General features: G+C 42.7%; 1 protein-coding gene across 3 annotated transcripts; it reads right to left on the bottom strand.

Moving 5' to 3' along the window:
* Positions 1–1801: 1801 nt before the first annotated feature.
* On the bottom strand, positions 1802–20261 carry BBS2 (Bardet-Biedl syndrome 2). 3 transcript variants are annotated; one of them, XM_069027279.1, is made up of 17 exons: positions 20039–20261; positions 18432–18659; positions 17930–18055; positions 17593–17655; positions 15055–15132; positions 12791–12895; positions 11842–11928; positions 10411–10546; positions 8398–8537; positions 7550–7694; positions 6806–6977; positions 5632–5761; positions 4899–5030; positions 4311–4448; positions 3739–3851; positions 2874–3022; positions 1802–2233 (listed from the first exon to the last, which is right to left on the bottom strand). In XM_069027279.1, the coding sequence occupies exons 1-17, from the start codon at positions 20153–20155 to the stop codon at positions 2127–2129; spliced, it is 2166 nt and encodes a 721-aa protein (XP_068883380.1). In that variant the 5' UTR covers positions 20156–20261; the 3' UTR covers positions 1802–2126. The 3 variants fall into 3 exon arrangements, with proteins under 3 accessions (XP_068883380.1, XP_068883381.1, XP_068883382.1); XM_069027280.1 differs by lacking the exon at positions 12791–12895; XM_069027281.1 differs by lacking the exons at positions 12791–12895; positions 15055–15132.
* Between the last annotated feature and the right edge of the window lie 185 nt (positions 20262–20446).

Raw genomic sequence — 20446 nt, 5'->3', positions numbered from 1 at the left:
ACAAGGAACCACCCCTTCTTCCTCTGGTGAGTCAGATGAAGTAATTTAAGAAGCCAAATTTGCAGTTAGCTTTAAAGGTTTAAAAATGAGTATGTCTCTGCTCTCCCACCCTTCTTGTTAGGTCCTAAAGCCACAGGCAGCCCCAGGCATGACTGGTGCTGCAGGTACAGAAGAAAGACTTCACTCACTGAAATTTCAAATAACATGACCTACTGGAGGAAGAGGGGCCTTCATTTATACAGTGCCAGCAACGGGAGCTTTATGGATGCTCTTCCTGGATACCAATCTGTATTTACAATTAGGTGTAGCTCCTTGCAAAGTATGTGCATTTTTCATTTGGCGAAGGTAAAAGTTGGTTTTACAGGAAAATTAATGACAAATTTGCTGTCAGAAACTTAGGGGAAATCAGCCTTACCAGAGGTCTGCACAGTGAGTGAAGGTCTGACATCACCGCCAGGAGCAAACCAGAGCTGGCACTGGCAGTGCCTGGTGCGTAGTCCTGAAAATCAGGCTGATGGGAAAGCTGCTTTCTGATCAGAGCCACTCTCTTACCATTAAATGGAGTACATAAATGTAAGCAAGCAAGCATTAGGATTTTGAACATAAAGAACAAAAGGTGGAAACAGTGGGAACAGGTACAGCAAGTGGCAGAAAGCCCAGAACTTATGCCAGGAGACTGTTCCATAATCAAGTCTCTGAGCTCACTCGCTTAGAACAGCATGGGTGGCTCACCACCCTTCTAGCAAGCAGCTGGATTTGACTAACAACCAGTTTCTTAAAAAGATTCAAATGAGCTCCTGCTGCAGATTCTAACTGACAGAGGTCTGCTTTCAGCAGCACAGTTTTCCATAGGGAAGAGGCCAAAGCAGTGACAAGGGGAAGTTTTGGGGATTAAAACATGTTGCAAAAATTACATTCCCCATTCAACTGGTCACAGGCTCACCAGTGGCTCTGTAACACAGGGTGGGTTACTGGTTTTAATTCAGTAGTGGCTCGTAAGAGCAACCAGTTAGAGGATTATGACTCCTTCTGACAGCCCCAAGAAGCCATCCAAGAACTTCGACGTGGGCCAACTCCTCCCTGCCCACATTGCAAACACCATTGTACAGTGGCAAGGGTGATGCTGGTGCAGGAGCACTGGGGCCCAATCTCCATCCTGTGCAGGTTATTTTTAGCTTCTAAAAGAAATTTGCTTTGGCAAAGGTTCTAAAATACCTTTAGATCTGAGATAGAGCCTTACTGTAATATTTTAATCCAATTCTAAGAGATCACACAATTAAACAGGTTTGAGCCAGGAGCCAAGTCATTTTCCAATACCTTCTTCTTTTGATCCCATTAAGTACTACCAGCTCTTCATGATTATGCACCAAGCTTGGGTGTGTAGTTTGTTTTTGTTTTTCCTGAAATGCACCCTTGCCCCCCTCAGGATCTGTAGTTTTTCCAGCAGTAGCACAGAACCACTAGGTGGAAGCAAAACTTTCTGCAATCCAGGTGTGGGGAGAGTGTTGGATACTAAACTGACCACTTCCTACCTCTGCACAGATCATGGAACTGGATGCCTATCAAAGATCTTCTGGCTTACAAGCCAGAAAGACATTATCCCTTTGGTGGTTTTCATGCACTGCACTACAGTTTACCTAAAGCCACATATCCCTGCAGCGAAATCCAGGATTCTCCAGCATAGGAAGTTCAAGTATAAAGCAACTACACAGCAGAAACCGGAGAAGTTATTTGGGTCAGGTTTTTTCAACAAATAAACTTAGCAGTGCACATCTCCCCAGCTAAATCAGAACAAAATCAGTCAAGCTTTTAATCTATGTTTTAATGGAAAAGATCGATGCCTTAACTACAAAATATTTTTAAATACATAAATAAGTTACTGTAATAAAAAACAACTGTTTGAACTTCTGTCTTGCATAAATACCACATCTGCACTTAAACTCTGATGCTCTCTTCATGGAGCTTTGGTCTGCATAGTATTTCTCACCTGACAGCTTAACTACAGCACTACTTTTGGAATTACTTCACTCTGCAGTGGAGTAGGGGTCTGAATTAACTGCTTTTCATCCATTCTCTGCCCACTGCATAGAAACACTGCCTCTGCACAGCTGCTGAAGAAGAGGCTCTTAAGAAGAGGCTGTTCCCACACGCATTATCCTGAACAGTGTGTTGAAGTTGTTGCTTCTTATTGCATCCCGACAAGCACTGATCACTTGTGTCTTCGGTTTGCCAACTGCAAAAAGGAAAAAAAGGAAAGAACAGAAAAAAACCCTCAGTTACAGAGTAAGAAACTGGTAAAAATACTTATTTGATCCAGTCTGAAAATTTAGGGGTTTCTTTCCAATGCTTTTTAAACACATGATGAAACACCACCTTTTTTCTAGTACGTAAGTAAAATCCTTTCTTTAAAGAAGAATTGCCTGTAGCTCTGTTTTATGAGAGCTTGTTGGAAGGGGAATGCTATAAACATACAAAAAAGTACCTCCCTCCCCAAAGACCTACAGGCCTAATAATGCAGATAAAACAGCCCTGCTTAAGTTGGTAATTGCTTTTTTTAAAGCAGAATTATAAATTAAGAATTGAAGTGATTCTAAAAGCATTTTAAAAGTAGTATGTTCAACAAAACTATCAATTTCTGCCTCGTTTAGAAATCTGGAAACTATTTCAAGTTGTTCTAAAATTCTGATCCCAGATTATACTGGACACAGTTGACTATCACATGTAATTGGCTATGACTGAAGAACAAAAGATTATTTATACTGAGTTTCAGGCCAAAAAGCCTGAAGCCATTTAACTAACCCAGCTGACCTCTGGGACACATCTGCCTCACTGGGGTCTGAGATGCCCCATTCCTTTCAAAAACACAGACTTACCACGTAACCGCCCAGCCCTCTGGATTGCCTGATTCACAGCTTTCAGATTATTCAACAGCTCTGTGTGATTGTTGCAACGAATTTTGTACTGATTTATTAAATCTCTGTTCAGGTCATATAGCTCACTGTACCGTGTCTTCATGTTTTTCCTGGGGAACAATCAGTCCAGTTATTTGCATCTCTGAGGACAAGGATGTCATTCCCGGTTTGTCAATACAAAGGTGCAGCAATACATTGTTGTGTTGGCTACCACAGTCACCTGCATGTCTGCCAGCTACAAGACAACAGACTTGTCTAGACATGTTGGTTAAACTCATTATTTTACTAAAAAAACCTGAACAGTGTATTTTTGCAGTTACTTTATCCAGCAAGACAAAGTGGAGACACCACTTTCCCCAGTGAAAGTACCACTGCCCTGCAGTAGCTTGGGCCTCTTTACTGCTGCTCTTCAGAGTAAAGCTCAGCATAGTAGGAACTGCAAATCAGAGTGAAAACCTGACACCTAAAATTTCCTTCTTGGTGTTCTCAAAAGTTCACACACCACAGATAGCTTTCCCTGCCCTCTTCCCATAATATATCTTTCCTAACATATCTCAATATCTTGAAGTAGATTCACCTCCCCTGCTCTACACTAAGCCCCTAGTCTTGCCCTCTTGCCTTCGCCTGACTGGTTTCCCACCTAAAGAACATGACAAGGTTCAAGAAGAGCTCATGGTGAGATCATCAAAGGTACAATTATACATCAAAAATTGTAACTAGGCAACTCTTGTATCACGCCAATGTTTTTCTGTGCTCTTTTCTGCCTGAAAAGCAAAGACTGGCCATTCTAAACCCCAAACACATAAGCCAGGCAGCAATTGCTCACATGTCTCCCAGGAGCCGGGCATCTTCTGCCTGGACCAGCATGCTGCGGATGAGGTTGGAGTGTTCAGCCATGTCAGCAGTGAGCCTCTGATTCACTGCGTGGTGCTCATCCACCTGTCCAAGGTAAACAAGTTGTGAGCAAGGGTCCTTGACACCCTGGGCACACAGGGTTCAGGCTAAACCTCAGCCCAGTGCAATAGGAAGTAACATCCCAGCCTAACCAACCAGCATCCCTGACATTGTTCTTCCCCTCACCCCCCACTGCAGGAGCCATACCTTGGCCCCCAGAAAGGGTGAGCAGACTGAGATACACATCTCACATGCTGACCCAGATCCACAGCTCAGTCTCCCAGACAACACATTTACTTTATCCTAAACAACCAATTGATGGGAACCAAGGGCCTGTTCTACAGAACAAAAATAGAGAGAAAGTTGAGGGTGTCCCACAGAATGTACAGCAAGCCATTGTGGCCTGATTCCCACAACAAAGATAAAGCAGTTTAGAGATCCTCTCATAAAAAGCCCCCAGTGACTGCTTATCTGCTTACTTAGAAATGCCCAAAGCCTCCTCACCTTCACCAACACTTTCCGCAGCTCCTCAAAGTATGCAGGAAAATCTGCTTCCACCTGCAAATCTTCAATGGCCAGGAAAGAGGCCATTGACTGGATAATATCACCAGCTAGATCAATATCATCTGTGTTGATGGAAATCTGTCAGAAAGGGAAAAAAGCACTTTAGCACTCTTCCACGCCAGAACATCTCCTGGAAGTTCCCAGCAGTACTGCCTGCCCAACAGTTACCCAAGCTCAAACAAAGGGGCTTTTATTCAGGTTTGGGATAGAGAATCATCTGTGCACACAGGACCAGTGCAGAAGTTACAGGCAGCCTTTGTGCCTCACATTATGGCTCCCTGAAACCACTCTGTGAGGAAACAAATTCCCTCCCTCCTGCAGATCTGCAGGCTAAGCAGTTTACTTCACTAACTGGCCATGGAATTTTACCCACTGACAGTAAACAGACACGGAAGTTTCCAAAAGCATGAGTACTTAGCCTGTTCCGTCATTCTTCACTTTTACTGCCTCATACTGGGCAGGATGAGTATACTGGTTTCACTGGAGTATCATTAAAGGGCTGCTCTCCTTGTCCATGGAGGTACTCACCTCTCCACCAGGCTTGATTTTGATGCAGAGCTGACCTGCATTACGAAGGGAAGTGAAGCAAACCTGAAAGGGAGCGCTCTGAAACTCTGCATCCTCTGGCAGCAAGAAGCTCTGATTCAGCCACATAACAATCTTGCAAAAGTAAAATTAAGAGAATCAGCCATCCCTTGTGTGGAAAGCGTCAGGAACCGCACAATGTCCCTGCACATGATGTGCACCAGAACACTCTGCTCAGGGTACCCCAGAAATTTAATTTACTAAGTTTCATCCCATAACCCCATGTCATGAACTTGTTAGAATGAGGACAATTGAATCCTTGCACCAAAGCTAAATATTCCTAAAAAAATCAAATCCAACAATCAGAGACTGCTATGAAACTGAGCCACTACCTGAGCACTGTGCTGCCTTTTTCTTGTTCTCTGGTCATTTACAAAATTCAACACTCACTACAGGTCTCCTGCTATCAGCAGGCCTACAGCAAACAAGATAGTATCTGAAACACCTTCTGATCTCAGGCCTTTAGTTCCTGCAGGAATTCCTAATGCTTGGAATGCCTCAACTGAGTCATCTTTTAAAGACAGAAAAAAGCAGGGTTGAGTCGAAATACACAGATTCCAAAGGCCAGTAGTGCAGTTCACTACATAATTTTTCCTTTGCTATTGGAAATCTCAAGCTGACTGCAAATGCTCCACCTGTGTAAGACTTGAAACCAGGAAGAAGAGCAGAAACTCACCCTTTGTGGCCTCTCATTCGTGGTACAGTTAACAAAGCTCAGGGGCTCTGTGGCTGAGTCTGGGCTGCTCAGGGCATACATGGAAAAGCGGGGAAGCTGTCTTGTCAACTCAAATACGTGGAACTGTGTACTGGAAGCAATCCAATGGAAAAACAGAGAGTTACTAACATACCTGAGATTCACCTATTGCAATAGTTCCTGGTTCTTTTTTAGCTGGGGACTGAGATTCACAGTTTCCAGTTATACAATCAGCTGCTTACTGCTACCCCAGAAGAAACACTGGAACTTGGAAATGCCGGGCTTATCGCATCATGAGGTTGTATGATTCCTCCCCATTGCTGTCATTTTCAATAATCCTTCCACTAACTATACTCTCTAGGCTAATACATTTACAATTTTACTATATGATTGGATATTTTCTTTACAAGTTCAGTGAAGTCTTATTAAAAGCAATAATAAAGGCAAATAGAGAAAACAGAAAGGGAATTCAGTCCCATACAGTCTTCCTGCAGTGGGTGGCTAGCTCTCTAAAACATGCCTCCCTGTTCCAGGAAAGAATGCTGCCTCCTCAGGCACCAACAGCTCTGGCAGATGTGAGCAGGAAAAAAGCTGTTTTCAAGGGTATATGAAGAGACATTTTATTTTCTATGAAGAGATATTTCTAGGGGAGACTGGAAAAATGTTGTCTTGAAATCAAGCATGTGCTACTTTCTATTTGCCCTGAAGCCAAATGGGTCCAGGGTTACTTTATAGCTTGAGAGACACAGCTGTGTCTCCAGGCTTGCTCAAGGTTCTCCATCCAGAGCAGTCACCACCCACGGCCCAGCCCCCTAGGGATGACAGGATAGAGTCTCTGCATCTCTTGATTCCCTCCACACACCTACAGTAAGACATCTCCTGGACAAATGTGCATTCCTTCCCTAAAGGCAGAACCAGAACACTACAGATCACAGTGATTCCAGAGGATTTAGAATTTGTCTGAAAAAGAACTCAGTGCCACAGGTACATCAATGTTTTAAAGAAAGCATCCCAGCTCTCCTTTCAGTAACAGAGAGAAGTGGGGCACCCAGGAATTAACGGTGCACTCCCCATAGGACAAGCATGAAGCCACATTATTGCTGTTTCCTGGTCCCACAGCTCTGGAGACCAGCAGATACAACACCACAAAACTCACCTGTTTCGGTAACCCACAAAGGCTTTGATGTGCAAATCCACAGGGACATCTTTGGGTGGAGTAAGGGGAACACGAACACAGCCTGAGAGGTTCTGGAGACTGGGGTGGACCACATGGCTCTCTCCTTCAAATATACCCTCAGCAAAGATCAGCACAGCACGGATGATTGTGTCTTAGCAACAGGAAGAAAAAGCAGTTCCTAAATTTAAAGCTGTCCTCTGGGAACAATCCACCACTGTTTTCAGAATTAAGCATGGTGAACTCTTTATACCCCCCCTATGAATTGTTAAAATATCCAGGTGACCAGGACTACCACATCTGGACTTGACTGCATCCTCAGCATGCCTGTTGCAAGGTGAATTTGCTGTCTCGGGGTAGTTCCAGTTTTGCATGAAAAGCCAGCTGAGGTCCAGCTGCATTCATGCAACACCCTCACTAATGCAGCTGTGGGTTGGTGCTTACAGCCAACACAAGAAGTGCTGCAGGAATCACCAAGGCTGGTTTCATCCAAGTTAATTGCCTCAAAAAATAACACATAATAAGAAACAAATTCCACCAAACTCCTCTCCCCTAAGACCCATCTAAGGAACACAGCTTGATTCAAAACTCTGTGAAACGAAAGAAACCACAAAAGGGACATTACAGACAATAAAGGGGAGACATTCAAATCACCAGCTAAATATAACTAAAAATTTGCATGATTTTACATGAAGTGAATATCAATGGTTGCAGGTTACCACTCACCATTTGTGGTGGAAATACACAGCTCCACATGGGCAGACTGGCTGTCAGAGCCCAGATTAACTGACAGGGCTGTCTGGAGTTGGGTGTTTGCTGGAATCACACCTCTCTGCCCATCAGCTTCCTTCAACTGAGTGTTCAATTCAGCCTGTTGCAAAACACATACCCTTCAGTATCAGAATTTCAAGATTTTCATTCAAAAAACCTAGAAAACATACACACAAAACAGTTCTCTTTTCTTTCAGAAGAAGGTTGCATTACAGCAATTCCCAGACACTTCCAACTAGCTATGAGTGGGGGCTGGATTAGGCATGAAGCTGTGGACAGTTGGGCTACAAAGTGTTTGAGTGCCTTACCATGGACAAACCTCAGCTGTGTCACAGTGGTCATTTGCTGTTCAAATATGAGTTTGCTCTTTCCTCAGACTATTTTTTGAAATGTTCACCATCAAGCCACAAGTGCAATTCCTAAATCCTGGCAGTGCTCCCAGCCCTCACCCAGTGACATGATCCTCTCACACAATCCCCTCTGACTCCCAAGATGCATTGAAAATTACACTTTGCAGTCATAAGCCAAAGCACAAGGCTGAAGGGAATCCAGCTCCAAACACAACTGCTCTGGCGAGAGGAAGGAGCAAAGAAAGCATTATTAAAATACAAAAAGCAAGTTCTGAACTTGCACAAGGAGCAAGCCAAATGCAGAGGCAGGAACCCCCAGCAGACAATCTCACTGCATCCTGACAAGCTACAGTTCTGACTTGTCTGGACTGCCCCACAACCGCCTCCCAGGTTACTCCGGATTTATACCAACAGGAAAGTGTGTTTTGGCCCTACACATTATTTAAACAGTACCTTTGCATTTTCCTCATAATTTTTCAATTCCAGCAGCAGATTTTGTTTCTTTTGACTAAGTTCTCGGATAAGATCCTGCTCAGCACTTGTATCCATTAGGTTCCCTTTCATGTCCTCACCTCCTGGCAGATAGCCTCGGACTGTACAGAAACAAAACAGCCTATTTCAGCAAAGACTTCAACAGCCTCCCCAGAACTTCAGTTTCTGTGACATGACTCCCTTGTACCACTTCTGCAGCAGATACTAGTTCTGGTCTTCAGCTAGTACTATCCAGCTGAAAACCTGAGCATTGATTTAGACCCACAGAGGCTCTCACTTTCTTGGTGACTGGGGCAAGAGAACTGCACATTAAAAAAAAAAAAAAAAGAAAAGAAAAAAGGTGCATTTCCAACCTGTCTTTAAGCTGTACTCACCTGACCAGACAAGTGCAACACCCAGTCCTTTTGCAAGAGGATTCCCACTGCAATCATTCTTTCAGGTGCTCAGGCAAGCTTACAATTATGCAAAATTAATAAAACGTGTACCTGGATTTCTAGAGCTGGTCAGAGGAGTTGTTGCTGTCTAGAAGTGACTGTAAGTCACTGTTAATCAGCCAGTAAACAAGATTTACCCACATCAGTTTTTCCCCAAATCAAGGGATACTTCACTTCAAGGGGTAAGACTTGTTTCCCAGTAGCACAGTGGAGCACAGCATTATGGAAATACCTCTAACTGTCTGTGGAGACAGAGGACCTGAACAGGTGATGAGACAACTTCCATTGTGCTCTAAGGCTGTGTGTTCTGATTGCAGCTGACAATGAAAGCCAGGGACAAAAATCTTTTACCTGGGAAGAATATGCTGCCTGATTGCATATGACTGCTGCCCTGTAAAAAGTTGCATGGAACTTGAAATCATTCAGCTTGCACAGTGTCCTCCGATGAAAGGACCCACTTTATTATTTCTGAGTGAGTAATTCATTTAAAATGACACAGAATGCAACACAGAACAACACCTCATGTGAAAGGATGCTGGTCCCAAATAGAACTCTAATAACATTCTCTATATTACCCCAGCCACACTAATTACTAAGGCCTAAAGGGATCCCCATCATGCCAAGGCTTGTTTACAATGGACCCACCAGAAAAAGATGATTGCATTCAAGGATACCAACCTACACAGCTCTGCTAGGACAAGGTTCTCCAAAACTGCTTACAATGCTCCCCTTCTGTAAGCTTGGGAAAAAGCTTTATAAGCTGAAGCCCAAGTGCAGCAAATCCCCACAGCCTGTGATTAAGACAGACAGCAAAACATTCTGCTATTTAACAAGGACAGGCTTTTGTTTCAAATGGGTTGTGCCAGACCTGCTTGTCTCAGGCCACTGACGCCAAGGAGTCGGATAATCACACCAGTGTCTTTCCTGGAGCCATCCCTGTAAATTCATACTGAGCTTATTTAAATAATCTGTGATCATATTTGTTTCCACTCACAATAACCAGGTCTGACTTCTTGAATGAATGGTGGGATAAATCCACCACTTCTCCAATCTCAGGATAGCATTTTCCAGGAAACAAAGCACTGTTAACATCTAATAAAAACTTCATCTGCAGAAGAAAACCAAAACACACACACCCTTAGTTCTTTAAACACCTTTACCTACTGAAAAGCAGCCAAAGAACTAAAACACAGGAAAAAAAGATTTCCTATACATTCATCTATTATAATGTAGCCTGAAGAACCAGAGTCTGTACTGAACATCACTATCTTTGCATTAGGATGGGGTTTCTTCCATTAGACAAATGAATTTTGATGGTTTCTTGGATCATAATGAAACACATTCTGATTCTCACAGAGAAGGCAATATTCAAAATCCTGTTTGCAGATAGCATAACTCAAAATTCCCTTAACTGCACATAAAGCAAAGGGAATTTGGCACACAAAATGTTGGAACCAAAACAATGTTTAGCTAATATGAGATGATGTGATGTGCCTGATATTACTGTATATTGCATTAATATCCTGAACAATGCTTTTACCTTCACCATCAATTGAGCAGCAGATTAACTGGGTGCTCCCATCCATTCTGTAATCCCCCTCCACCAGTCCTGCAATCGAGGAAGCAAAGTTGTCCTTAAAGATGACCTCCCCAGTCCGGTCACTGCGTGCATCAACCTGGAACAACAAAAAGTTCTAAGTCTCAGCACGAAGAGAAAAGCCAACTCCAAAACACATGTCAAGCCACAGTCTGAGCTGTTAACTGAAATCCAGCTCTGCTCACAGAACTGCAGGTAAAGTTGCAGCTCTGCTCATCCAAACATCATACATGAAAAGAAATACTACCAAGAAATGACCTCTAGGCAGGCTCTAGAAGGAGCTAGAAGGAATTTCTCTTCTGAGATGCTTCCCTAAATTACAAAACTAAAAAAAGGAAGGCAATAAAAGGGACTGCAAGTCTGCACTGGAAAGGTTATGCACATATGATGCAGCAATGATGGGACTAAACCAGAAATAACCTTAATGCAGTACTTGCAACCTCTCCTCTTAGCTGGAGCCCTTGTGTGGTGAATTATTTTTACACACAAATACCACAACCTTCAATTATCTTTCATTGGATAAGAAGGGTGAGGTGGGCTCAGTTCCATACACCGTGAATTTTCCAAAGCACAGGTCACAGCATTACTCTTTCTAGGAGCTATGGACTGTTTCAGACCAACAAGTAGGGTAGAGACTGCCAGTGGAAAACAACAGGAGTAAAGCAAGGAGAGGTTCCCTCTTTAACAATGTTGCACATCTAATCCAACTTAAGTTACAACACATCTGGGCTCCAGACTGTCAGCTTGATATTGAAGCTCTTAAAGTGCCGCAGGCTAATGAGAGTAATAAGAGGTGTGAAGAAAAAAGCACAGCTTTACAGAAAAACCTGGCAAGCTGCATCCAGGAGAGATGTGGCAGTTAAAACAGTCATTTCTTGCAAAGGGGAATACCAAGGAACAGGCTTAAAAGACTGAGCTGTATAGAACGCCTTTACATAAAATGAAATAATGCTTGATTAATCCTGCCACAGTCAAGACTGACGCTGCTCTCCTGTTACATAACTGCTTTGTCTTCCCTGGAGTTTGGGAACAGTCAGGAAACACTGCAGAGGATTATTAGCGTGTCCTCAAGACACACCTGAATAGAGACACCCAAGAACTCTAAGATGCAGCATATGATCTCTGCTGCCATGGAAACAATTTGCCACACCTTAGCAATTGACTCTGAGCTAAGCAGGGGAAGCAGTTTTCCTCTGATCATGCACTTGGCACAGGACTCACCAGCCAAACTAGGTTTATTGCAACAGATCTGCAGTGCTCAGGTTTCTCAGTCTTTTTCATTTTTTGGCTGTTGTTCTTCAGATAACTTAACAGCCTTGTTCAAACACAGCCCCCATATCTACAGCTCCTCATTTTCCCCCTGTATAAACTCACCTTCCCATTAGACCAGCCAGTGATCAACTCACACACTCCATCAGAGTTCAGGTCAAACGCATGTATGCTCATGGCTTGGTTTTTTGACTGAGGACAGAAAAGAGAGAACAAATTAAGCTTGGGTATGTTTTCTAAACTGCACATGCTTGGCACATGCAAAACACTGGACTACAAGACTACAGAGAGTACAGAAAGAAATACAACTATTTCTCTGAACAGGAAGTTTGAGCATTACTATTTCTAAGGTCACACACACATGTGACACCTTAGCCCTTGCACTACTAATCTAGTACAGTGCTTTCAGAGGACCTGATCATTGCTTTGAATACATTTCCATCCAAGCAAATGATTAGAACTCACAAAAACAAAGTGTAAAAAACAAAATCCTCTAGGAAAAAAAAATATCAGGGCTTCAACGCTGTCATATAATGAGACCACTGAGGACAGCCATGAGCCTCTTCCTGCCACCTCTTGAGGAATCTTCTTATTACTATTAAATATACTACTCTGTGTTATATTAAAATGAGCATCAGGAAAGGATCTTGCCGAACTGGTTTGCTGGAGCAGGAAATTGCTATTGATGAGAAAAATTACCCTTGAACACAGACAATGCAAGATTTCAGTCTCTGAAAAACAGTTTATTGATCCAACCAGAGGATCCCCTAACATGAACTCCAATGTCTCTGTTGTTAAGCTGAAGAATCCCTAGTTGTATGGTTGTACCCCTGTAGTTTAAACCATGACCAACAGCCCAAAAGTACTGCAGGAACTGACCTGGTATTTTATATGAACCTATAAAAACAGGTAGATTTTGTAAGAACAAAATTACATTCAATTCTCTGCTCAGCAAAGTTCACTTAAGGGTAACATCAGAATGACCTGAAATTAGATACCAAGTCTCCTGGCAGCCTTCAAGCTTCCAGCAATGATACTCCAACAATGGACTAACCTTAATCCTCCAGTACCGCGCTGTCTTGTTATAAACTCCGACGGTGCCATTAGCAAGAGCATAGCCAAAACGACTGCCATACATGGGGCTAAGTGCAGTGACAGTCTGGGGGGGAAAGGAGGGACAGAGAGGATACAGAACTGAAAACTTGTGCAACTTCCAGTAACAGGGAACAGGCTATAGATCTATCATATGAAGCCTACAGCTCTTAAATGGTAAGTAAGTCTGTTGTAGGAAGCATTGAATACTGAAGTAACTACTTCTAAGAATCAGTCTGAAATCACTGAAGGCCTTGTAGGATTTCCTCACACAAGCTGTATTGCCAGTGTTAGGACACACTTCAGCAAGGATTGCAGAACTGCCCTCAAACTGCGTACTTTGACCAACTATTTCCTACCACAGGCAGCAAAACAACTGCTCATAGGATTCCTGTGGTCATCAGTGCTAACACACTATCATTGAGAAACTACACACAACATTCCTTAAGCTTAAGGAGCTGATGATGCCAAAGGTTCAACTTGGCTCGGTTGGGAGAGCCCCAGAGATACTACTGGTAGAAAAATCTTTGCCCAGTACTAGTAAGATAGATTAAAAACTCCCACAGTTGGACTTCTTTGGAACACAACTGGAACACCAGGCTAGGTGCCCTACCTGAATAAGCTCTGGGGAAAGACCTGAGAGTTGTAACTTGGCCTGTTTCTCACTCCTTTTAAGACCCATTCCTCATTGAGGTTCTCATTGGAAATGCAGGTTTTTCCATGCACTGAGACTAGAGATTTTAATGTCAGGAGGAACAATTGCAATCATCTGTCTGGTCTTCTGTACAACGTAGCACAGGAGACTTCCTTCAATTAAATTCTTCCCCAACTTCTTATTTAAACTCATCTGACTGTGGTCCTTGGATGTTTTTACCACAAAACTTTGTTTCCAAACCCTTTATCCTTTCCTCTCACAATCTTCTGCAGAGTCTTTCCTAAGTATCGAACTAAATTACAAGCACCCAGTAAGGACAGAAGACCACAGCAACAGTCAGAAACTCAAATGTAACGATACTACCTAAATTTATACCTGATTGTCCATTTACAAGAATCACAACAGCCTACAGCTTCAGTTTCACTAGAGTGATTAAATACAGAAAATGAAAACTATCCAAGACTTCCAAACCAAACATAATGTATAAAGACATTGTTCCCTGAATTTACCTTCCAAAAAAGAAAGGTTTAGGTTCAGCTGTGTCCTTTTATATCAGAACAGTAGAATTGTAACAGGCCTCCTATGACTGCAGGTGTGAATTTAAAACAATTCTACTGAGGATCTGGAAATAAATCACACTTGAGAGTGACGGACCTTTCTTTTAACTAGAAATATCTACATGACCAGACTGACTACTGCACAGAGAGCAGAACATATTACAGGTCCAGTTCTAATTGTAGTGATAGCAACAGCCTCCTTTTCCAGAACAGTGCCTGGATTTGTCTTTTATAGCTCTTCATAAGTGGTTTATTAGCAAAGCCTTTTAGCCCTGTCTTGGGCAGCAGGGAGACCTCAGATCATTAAGGACAAAGGTCTGTGGCCTTACTCTGCCTTGGGTCTAGAAGGGCCATGACAAGACTGAGAACACTTCTAAAAGCAGTGATAACGGTATTTTACTCCTTTCCAAGAAACCAGAATCAGTGGGGATCTTCTCTCAATTCTTAAGCTAAACAGCAACTCCTACACCTTTTATTTACCCCTCTGTAAACCTTTCTGCCCCATACCTTACTTTAGTCACCACAGCTCTTTTTATATAGCTAGTGTGTAACTCCAATTGCAATATAAACTTCCAGTTTTGCCTGGGCATCCCCTTTCCACCATGCCATGCACTGTCTGGATATACACACAGGGATAAGTTACATCACCCTGATTGCATCAAAAACATTTGAGGAAAACTGTAGAAGACATCCTTTTACTCAGAGGACACTAAGAGCTTCCATCACAATCCAGCAACCTTAATCACCCTTGCACAGGGTCCTGACTGTCAGCCAAGAATAGTCACTTTTCTTAATGGGGCGAAAGGTTTGTAAATAAACAAAGCAAAAAGCCCCCTGCATAATGAAAGATATTATTAAACTTGAACTTTTGCTGTTCTAGCAGAATAGATAGTGTGCCAAATAGTTAAGTAACTACTTAACTACACAGTAAATCTGAACCAGAGAAGCTTTGGAGTACACAACACTTTCAGCTCTGTCAGCAACTATAATAAACATTAGCCAGAAATAGTTTACCTCAGTCTCTGACATTTCTGCCACAATCTCATCTTCTTTAAACACACGGATGTCAAAATCTTCAGAGCCAACAAGAAGCTGAAAAAAAATAGTGCTCCTTAAAAATAATTATTCAACCTAAGGAAGCAAGCACCAGGATCCAGAGGAAAAATTAATATTTCACGTCCAGCAATGAAGAGACTTCAACAGATCTATGAAACGTTGCCAGTGTTGCACTGAAGATCCCTTATTAAGCAAACAAACAAACACACACAAAATCCCCCAAAACAAACAAACAAAAACCAATGAATCCAAGAATCAACCCTCTCTGCTCCTCCAACCTAAGTGGTGGCTGCCACTACTGCAAAGTAGGAGCAAAATGGGCTTTATCTTGATATAAAGCACTGGATTGGGTCTTCTGCCTCCTCATTCCTTAATGTTTCCCACATTTTCCTGTTTCTTAGCATTCTTTTCCTGTTTCCTAGAAGGTGTTAACTGAAAAGGAGCCCAGTGGAAAAGCTCATACTGAAGAAGGTGACAATGCTCAGGTTCTCTTTTGCAAATTGAGAAACCAAGGAGCAGATGTGCTCAGTCCATAAAGTCATTTGTCAAATCAATGACAAACAGACAAAAGTCTAAAACCTGGTAGTACTTTTCCCCACTAGAACCCATGAGCCTTTCATCTTTACTTGGCAAAGGAGATACAAATCCGTAACAAAGTTGGATTTTTAAAAAGATTAGAGGCCTTTTTACTTCCCAAGTAAAAATGCTTCAGATTATGTCAACCTAAATCACACCAAGTTAAGTCTACTGCAGCTATTGAAATAATTTACAACAATTTACATATTTAAGAAGCACAGATTTCTTGACCAAGTTGCAACCACCAGAAAAAGGCAACCAGCTAAAAGCACACAATCTTGAAACAATTACTGGTGATGCTGTATTTTCCCAAGGTGCATAGATTTTTTCATTTGTTTGATTTACTACATCCACCTCAGTGACTTTCATTCCACTGGACAGAAATTTGAAAGAGCAAGTCAAAGTTCTGCCCCACAAGTGTTTTGCAAGATGGGAGAAAGTAACCTTCATCAATCTAAAAATCCTGAGGAAGGCACTGACAAGTTAGGTCTGTTAGCTACTAAAAGGATATTCATGTAGTTTTAGAATCAGTCAATTTTAAATGTAAACATGTTTTTACTAGGGCAGAAAGAACAGAAATTAAGCTAGCACAGTCATTTACCAGGTAAGACACAAAGTGATAATTTATGAAGCTGCTTCTGTGCATTTTCTCAGAACTTCAGTTTTAAACCAGAGGCAGTTTCACAAAAGCCACAAATAAAAGTAAATAAATAAGTAAAAACTCTTTAAAATTACCTAGATAATTAAGATCAAAAAGAACTCTAAAAAATTTCAGTAAACGCATGTTGGGGTAACTGGTCCAACAAGTTAGTTGGATAGTGCATCCAGCTCTACTCAGCTCAAAGTAGCACCACATTACACCAACTGCCGAGAATGAACCTTGATCAAGCAGAAAAATATAGCAAAACCCACTTAAAAGCACAAGAGTAAACCATTTACAATTAGTGCCATAAATCACTTTCCTGTTTTCTGAATCCCTGTACACTATCTCCACTTTCTATAAACGCCTCTCAGCACATTAAAAAAATACAAAGAGGAGCTGTGCAGAAATTGATTTGAAAACTTGAAATCGTTTCACTTCCTGAAGATCCCAATGATGCAGTGTCTGTATCAGTTTTGTGCTTATAAAAAACATGTGAAAAGTGTTGAGGCCATTTACACGTCACTATTACATAGCCCAACTCACTATTCCAAACGAGGATTTTTCAGGAACTAAACCAACAAGCTTAAGTAATTATGCTTAAAATTCTACGGCAGATGACAAAAGTAAGTATTTTTAGCATAATGATATAACTTCATATCGATTTGCATCTGATGTATACTAGGAAATCATTACTCTTCTTAAAGATTCATATTTAGAAGCACAATTGTTCCTCTGGGATGAAGGAACATTTCCAAAAGAGAATGCCATACAAATTCAATTTCACCCATCTCTTGCAACCTGCATGATCAGAATGGCAGCTGTTTCCTATTGTTTGTCTCACATCATATTAGCAAGATGTCTGTTACAAGTTACTGTCATTTTAAATCAGCAAAGCAAAGACTATTTCATTTCCCCACTCACTATTTGGAAACAGGAGGGCTGAATGTGAAGACAGATTTCTTAATTTTTACCAAGTGTAAGTGAAGCTTTTCAAAAGGACAGCTTTTTAAAAGTTCACTTTTACATATAAGATGCTTGCAAGTTGTTCCTCTGAAATTTAAGAGTTTATAACTACATTCAAGAAATACCACTAAAATAGATGCCTTGCCAAGTGATGACCGCAGGCATTTCATTGTGTTGTTACTGGCGTAAAGAAAAATGAGAAACTTTAACTGGTAATATAAGTCAGTTGTATTTGATAACCGAAGGGGTTTTTTTTATCATCTCACTTACAAGACCACAAGAACAGCTGAATTTGTGTGTAAATGGTTACAAACCTCAGCTTTCCCATCACCATCAAAGTCACACAGTGCTAAGGAACGAACGTTGTCTCCAGTAACCTGCAAAGAGAAGGACAGTACTCAGTGATGGTCACAGCTGTCAGAAGCTGAATTATTTTTATTATCTCAACTGCAACAGAACAATTGACACAATCAGTGTTCAAGCAACTTCTGAGTGCACTGAATACATGGCCAAAACACAAGGCCTGAGATAAACTAAGAACAATCAACAACTAAATTAATACTTATAATATTAAAAATATATATATCAAGATGAATTACTGCCATTGAAAGAATCTTCTAATAACATTAAAACTATTATGCCTGGCCTTACCGTCCAAAAACGGTCATTTCCTTCATAATCAAAGCCCTGCAGGGCACAGTTTCCACCAATAATAGCAAGTGGAGGTGAAATATCTCCCAGCTTTCCAAGAACTATTGCATTGGCTCCATCTGAAACCTACAGAGAAGCATTAAAAGAAAAAGAAACAGCAGACAATTGTACATCAGAGTACACAAATCAAGAAGAGAGCTTCCAACATTATCACTGTCAGTTTAGCTGAGCTCTGAATGCCTACTATTTTTTTTCAATTTGGTCTTGCTAGGTGATGTGACATATGAATGCGATGTATATCTGTATGTGTGAGAATAAATTTTCATATATTAATTTTGAAATACTGCACATATTCTAGAGACAAAACGTTCTGAATATAGTAGTGGAAATAATACATAGCACAGACAATTGACAAAGTAATGTAAAAACTGCAATCTTTACAATTAAAAGCAACAGAAAATGATGGAGATAGTAAAAAAAGCAGACAGTTACATCAACTTGCCTCTCTGTAAAACAAATCCGAGTTGTTATACACATCATAAGCCAATAAATTAGTCTGTGTTCCAACCAGAAGACAATCATAACCCAGCTGAGGGTTCAGCACTCCTGAAGTCAAACAAGTGATCCCTTGATTAATGTTCAGAAGAGAGATGTCTGAATCTTGGTTACTTTGCACCATTCGGTTTGTGTTTGTTCTCTGTCCTCGGGCATGAGGATTGTGAATAAAAACCTGTAGAAACCAAGATATAAATATTAATACAACACATGTATCTGTTTGTATACGAACACTAAAGACTATTGTTTGGATAATAACTGCGATGGGGAAGAAGGCATTCACTCAACCTAAATGAGGACAAAAGACTGGGGGTTACTGACAATAGTATTTCTCACAGTTATTCTTTAAACTATACTAGAAAAAGGGAAATGGCAGGAAAAACAGTGCTCTAGCCAGTGGAGTTGCAACACCATTGTTTTGTTGGTTTCTGAAAATGACAACTGATAACCCTTCAGAGTGAGGCAAAAACAGGAAACCAAAGGAGCAACAACAAACTAAACAAATTACCCCCAGCTGGTAGCAGTGTTTGCAAAACACCCCAAACATTCAGGACAATTTACCTGGTACATATCTGTAACCTCCATCTGTAGGTGAACGTGGTTAATTTAAAAAGGAAGAATAATAAATATGGTTTCACTCTCACTGACCAATGCTCTTTAATTGTTTGGAGCCAAATAAGAGCATCACAGGCTCAATAGTTTGCTTTCTGGCTGTGCAGTCTGTCCCTCGGACAAGCCCTTGTTCTGTGCTGTTCCTAAAGGCACCAAATAAAATGAATAATGCTGGGAAACATCACAGATGAACCCTGTTTGTATTTACAGCCTAAGTGCCTCTGTGGGTTTATGCTTCAATCTATGCTTTATTAGTCAGGTTGTACTAAACTCTGTTTTGTTTACGTTTCTAACTCAATCATAGCACACAGGATGCTCTCTGTTCCCGTCAGGCTGTTTGTGCATCACCCACAGAAACCTCAGCCCCGTTATCAGCAGGGAGCTTGGTCTGTACCAGTGCCAAGTCTCACTGCTCTGAGAACTGCATGATAAAACCCACGGCTTCAAAAAGTCCCGTTGTCTGCTAGAAAACGTGAACGTTTCCTTGGCGACTTGGGTTTGTAAAGTGGTTCCGGCTGGAAGAAGTCACAGAAGTCCCCTAGTCCAACCTCCTGCTCCAACAGGGTCCCCTAGAGCGTGTTACTCCAGATTGTGTCCAGACGGCTTTTGAATATCCCCAGGGCTGAAGACTCCAGAGCCTCTCTGGGCAGCTCTGCCACTGCTCAGCCTCGTCACCTGCTATTAATGTTTGTAAGCTCCCTGCTACCGCAGAGAGAGGTTTCGAGCATCGCGTCCCCGCACGCAGCTCGGGCGCCTCGGCCGCGGGCCGGGGGCAAGGGACATAAGCCTCCAGCTCCGAGCTCTGCTCAGCCCTGGCGCAGGGGAGCTGGCGGGGGTTAGCGGGGGTTAGCGCGGCTTCCGCGGCGGCCGCCCGGGCTGCTCGGCCGGGGCAGGCCGGGCCAGGCCGCGCCGCAGCCACCGAGGCTACTCCTGCCCCGTTACCTTGCCCGCCTGCGTGGCGGCCGCCAGGCAGGGGTGTGTCCCGTCGTACCGGCCCAGCGCCACCATACGGGGCAGGATCTTATGGTTGAGCTTCAGCGTGAACACGGGCACCAACATGATGGGCGAGAGGCCGCGGGGCGGGGCGCGCCGGGGAGGGCCGGGCCGGGCCGGGCCTCAGGGGCCGCCGCCGGACGCGGATCCGCCGGTACCGGCACCGGCACCGCCCGCGCGCACGCGCAGGAACCGCGTCAGAGGGAGGGGCGCGGCCCGAGGGGCGGCCGCGGGGGGGCGCTGTGGGGCCGGGGTGGGGGGGCGCTGTGGGCTGAGGGGAACCGGGGGCAATGGGGGAGATGGGACTGGGGGAGCAGGGCAGAGGGACTGGGGGCAATGGGGGAGATGGGACTGGGG

The sequence above is a fragment of the Aphelocoma coerulescens genome, chromosome 11, assembly GCF_041296385.1.
Source record: "Aphelocoma coerulescens isolate FSJ_1873_10779 chromosome 11, UR_Acoe_1.0, whole genome shotgun sequence".
Taxonomy (NCBI): Eukaryota; Metazoa; Chordata; class Aves; order Passeriformes; family Corvidae; genus Aphelocoma; species Aphelocoma coerulescens.
This window is presented reverse-complemented; position numbering and strand designations above follow the sequence as displayed.

Coding starts and splice junctions, on each gene's coding strand:
- BBS2 (XM_069027279.1), bottom strand. CDS start 20,155: ATGTTGGTGCCCGTGTTCACGCTGAAGCTCAACCATAAGATCCTGCCC. Junction 17,656..17,929: donor GAAATGACCGTTTTTGGACG/GTAAGGCCAGGC, acceptor TTCTCTTTGCAG/GTTACTGGAGACAACGTTCG. Junction 15,133..17,592: donor ATGGTGATGGGAAAGCTGAG/GTTTGTAACCAT, acceptor ATTTTTTTTCAG/CTTCTTGTTGGCTCTGAAGA.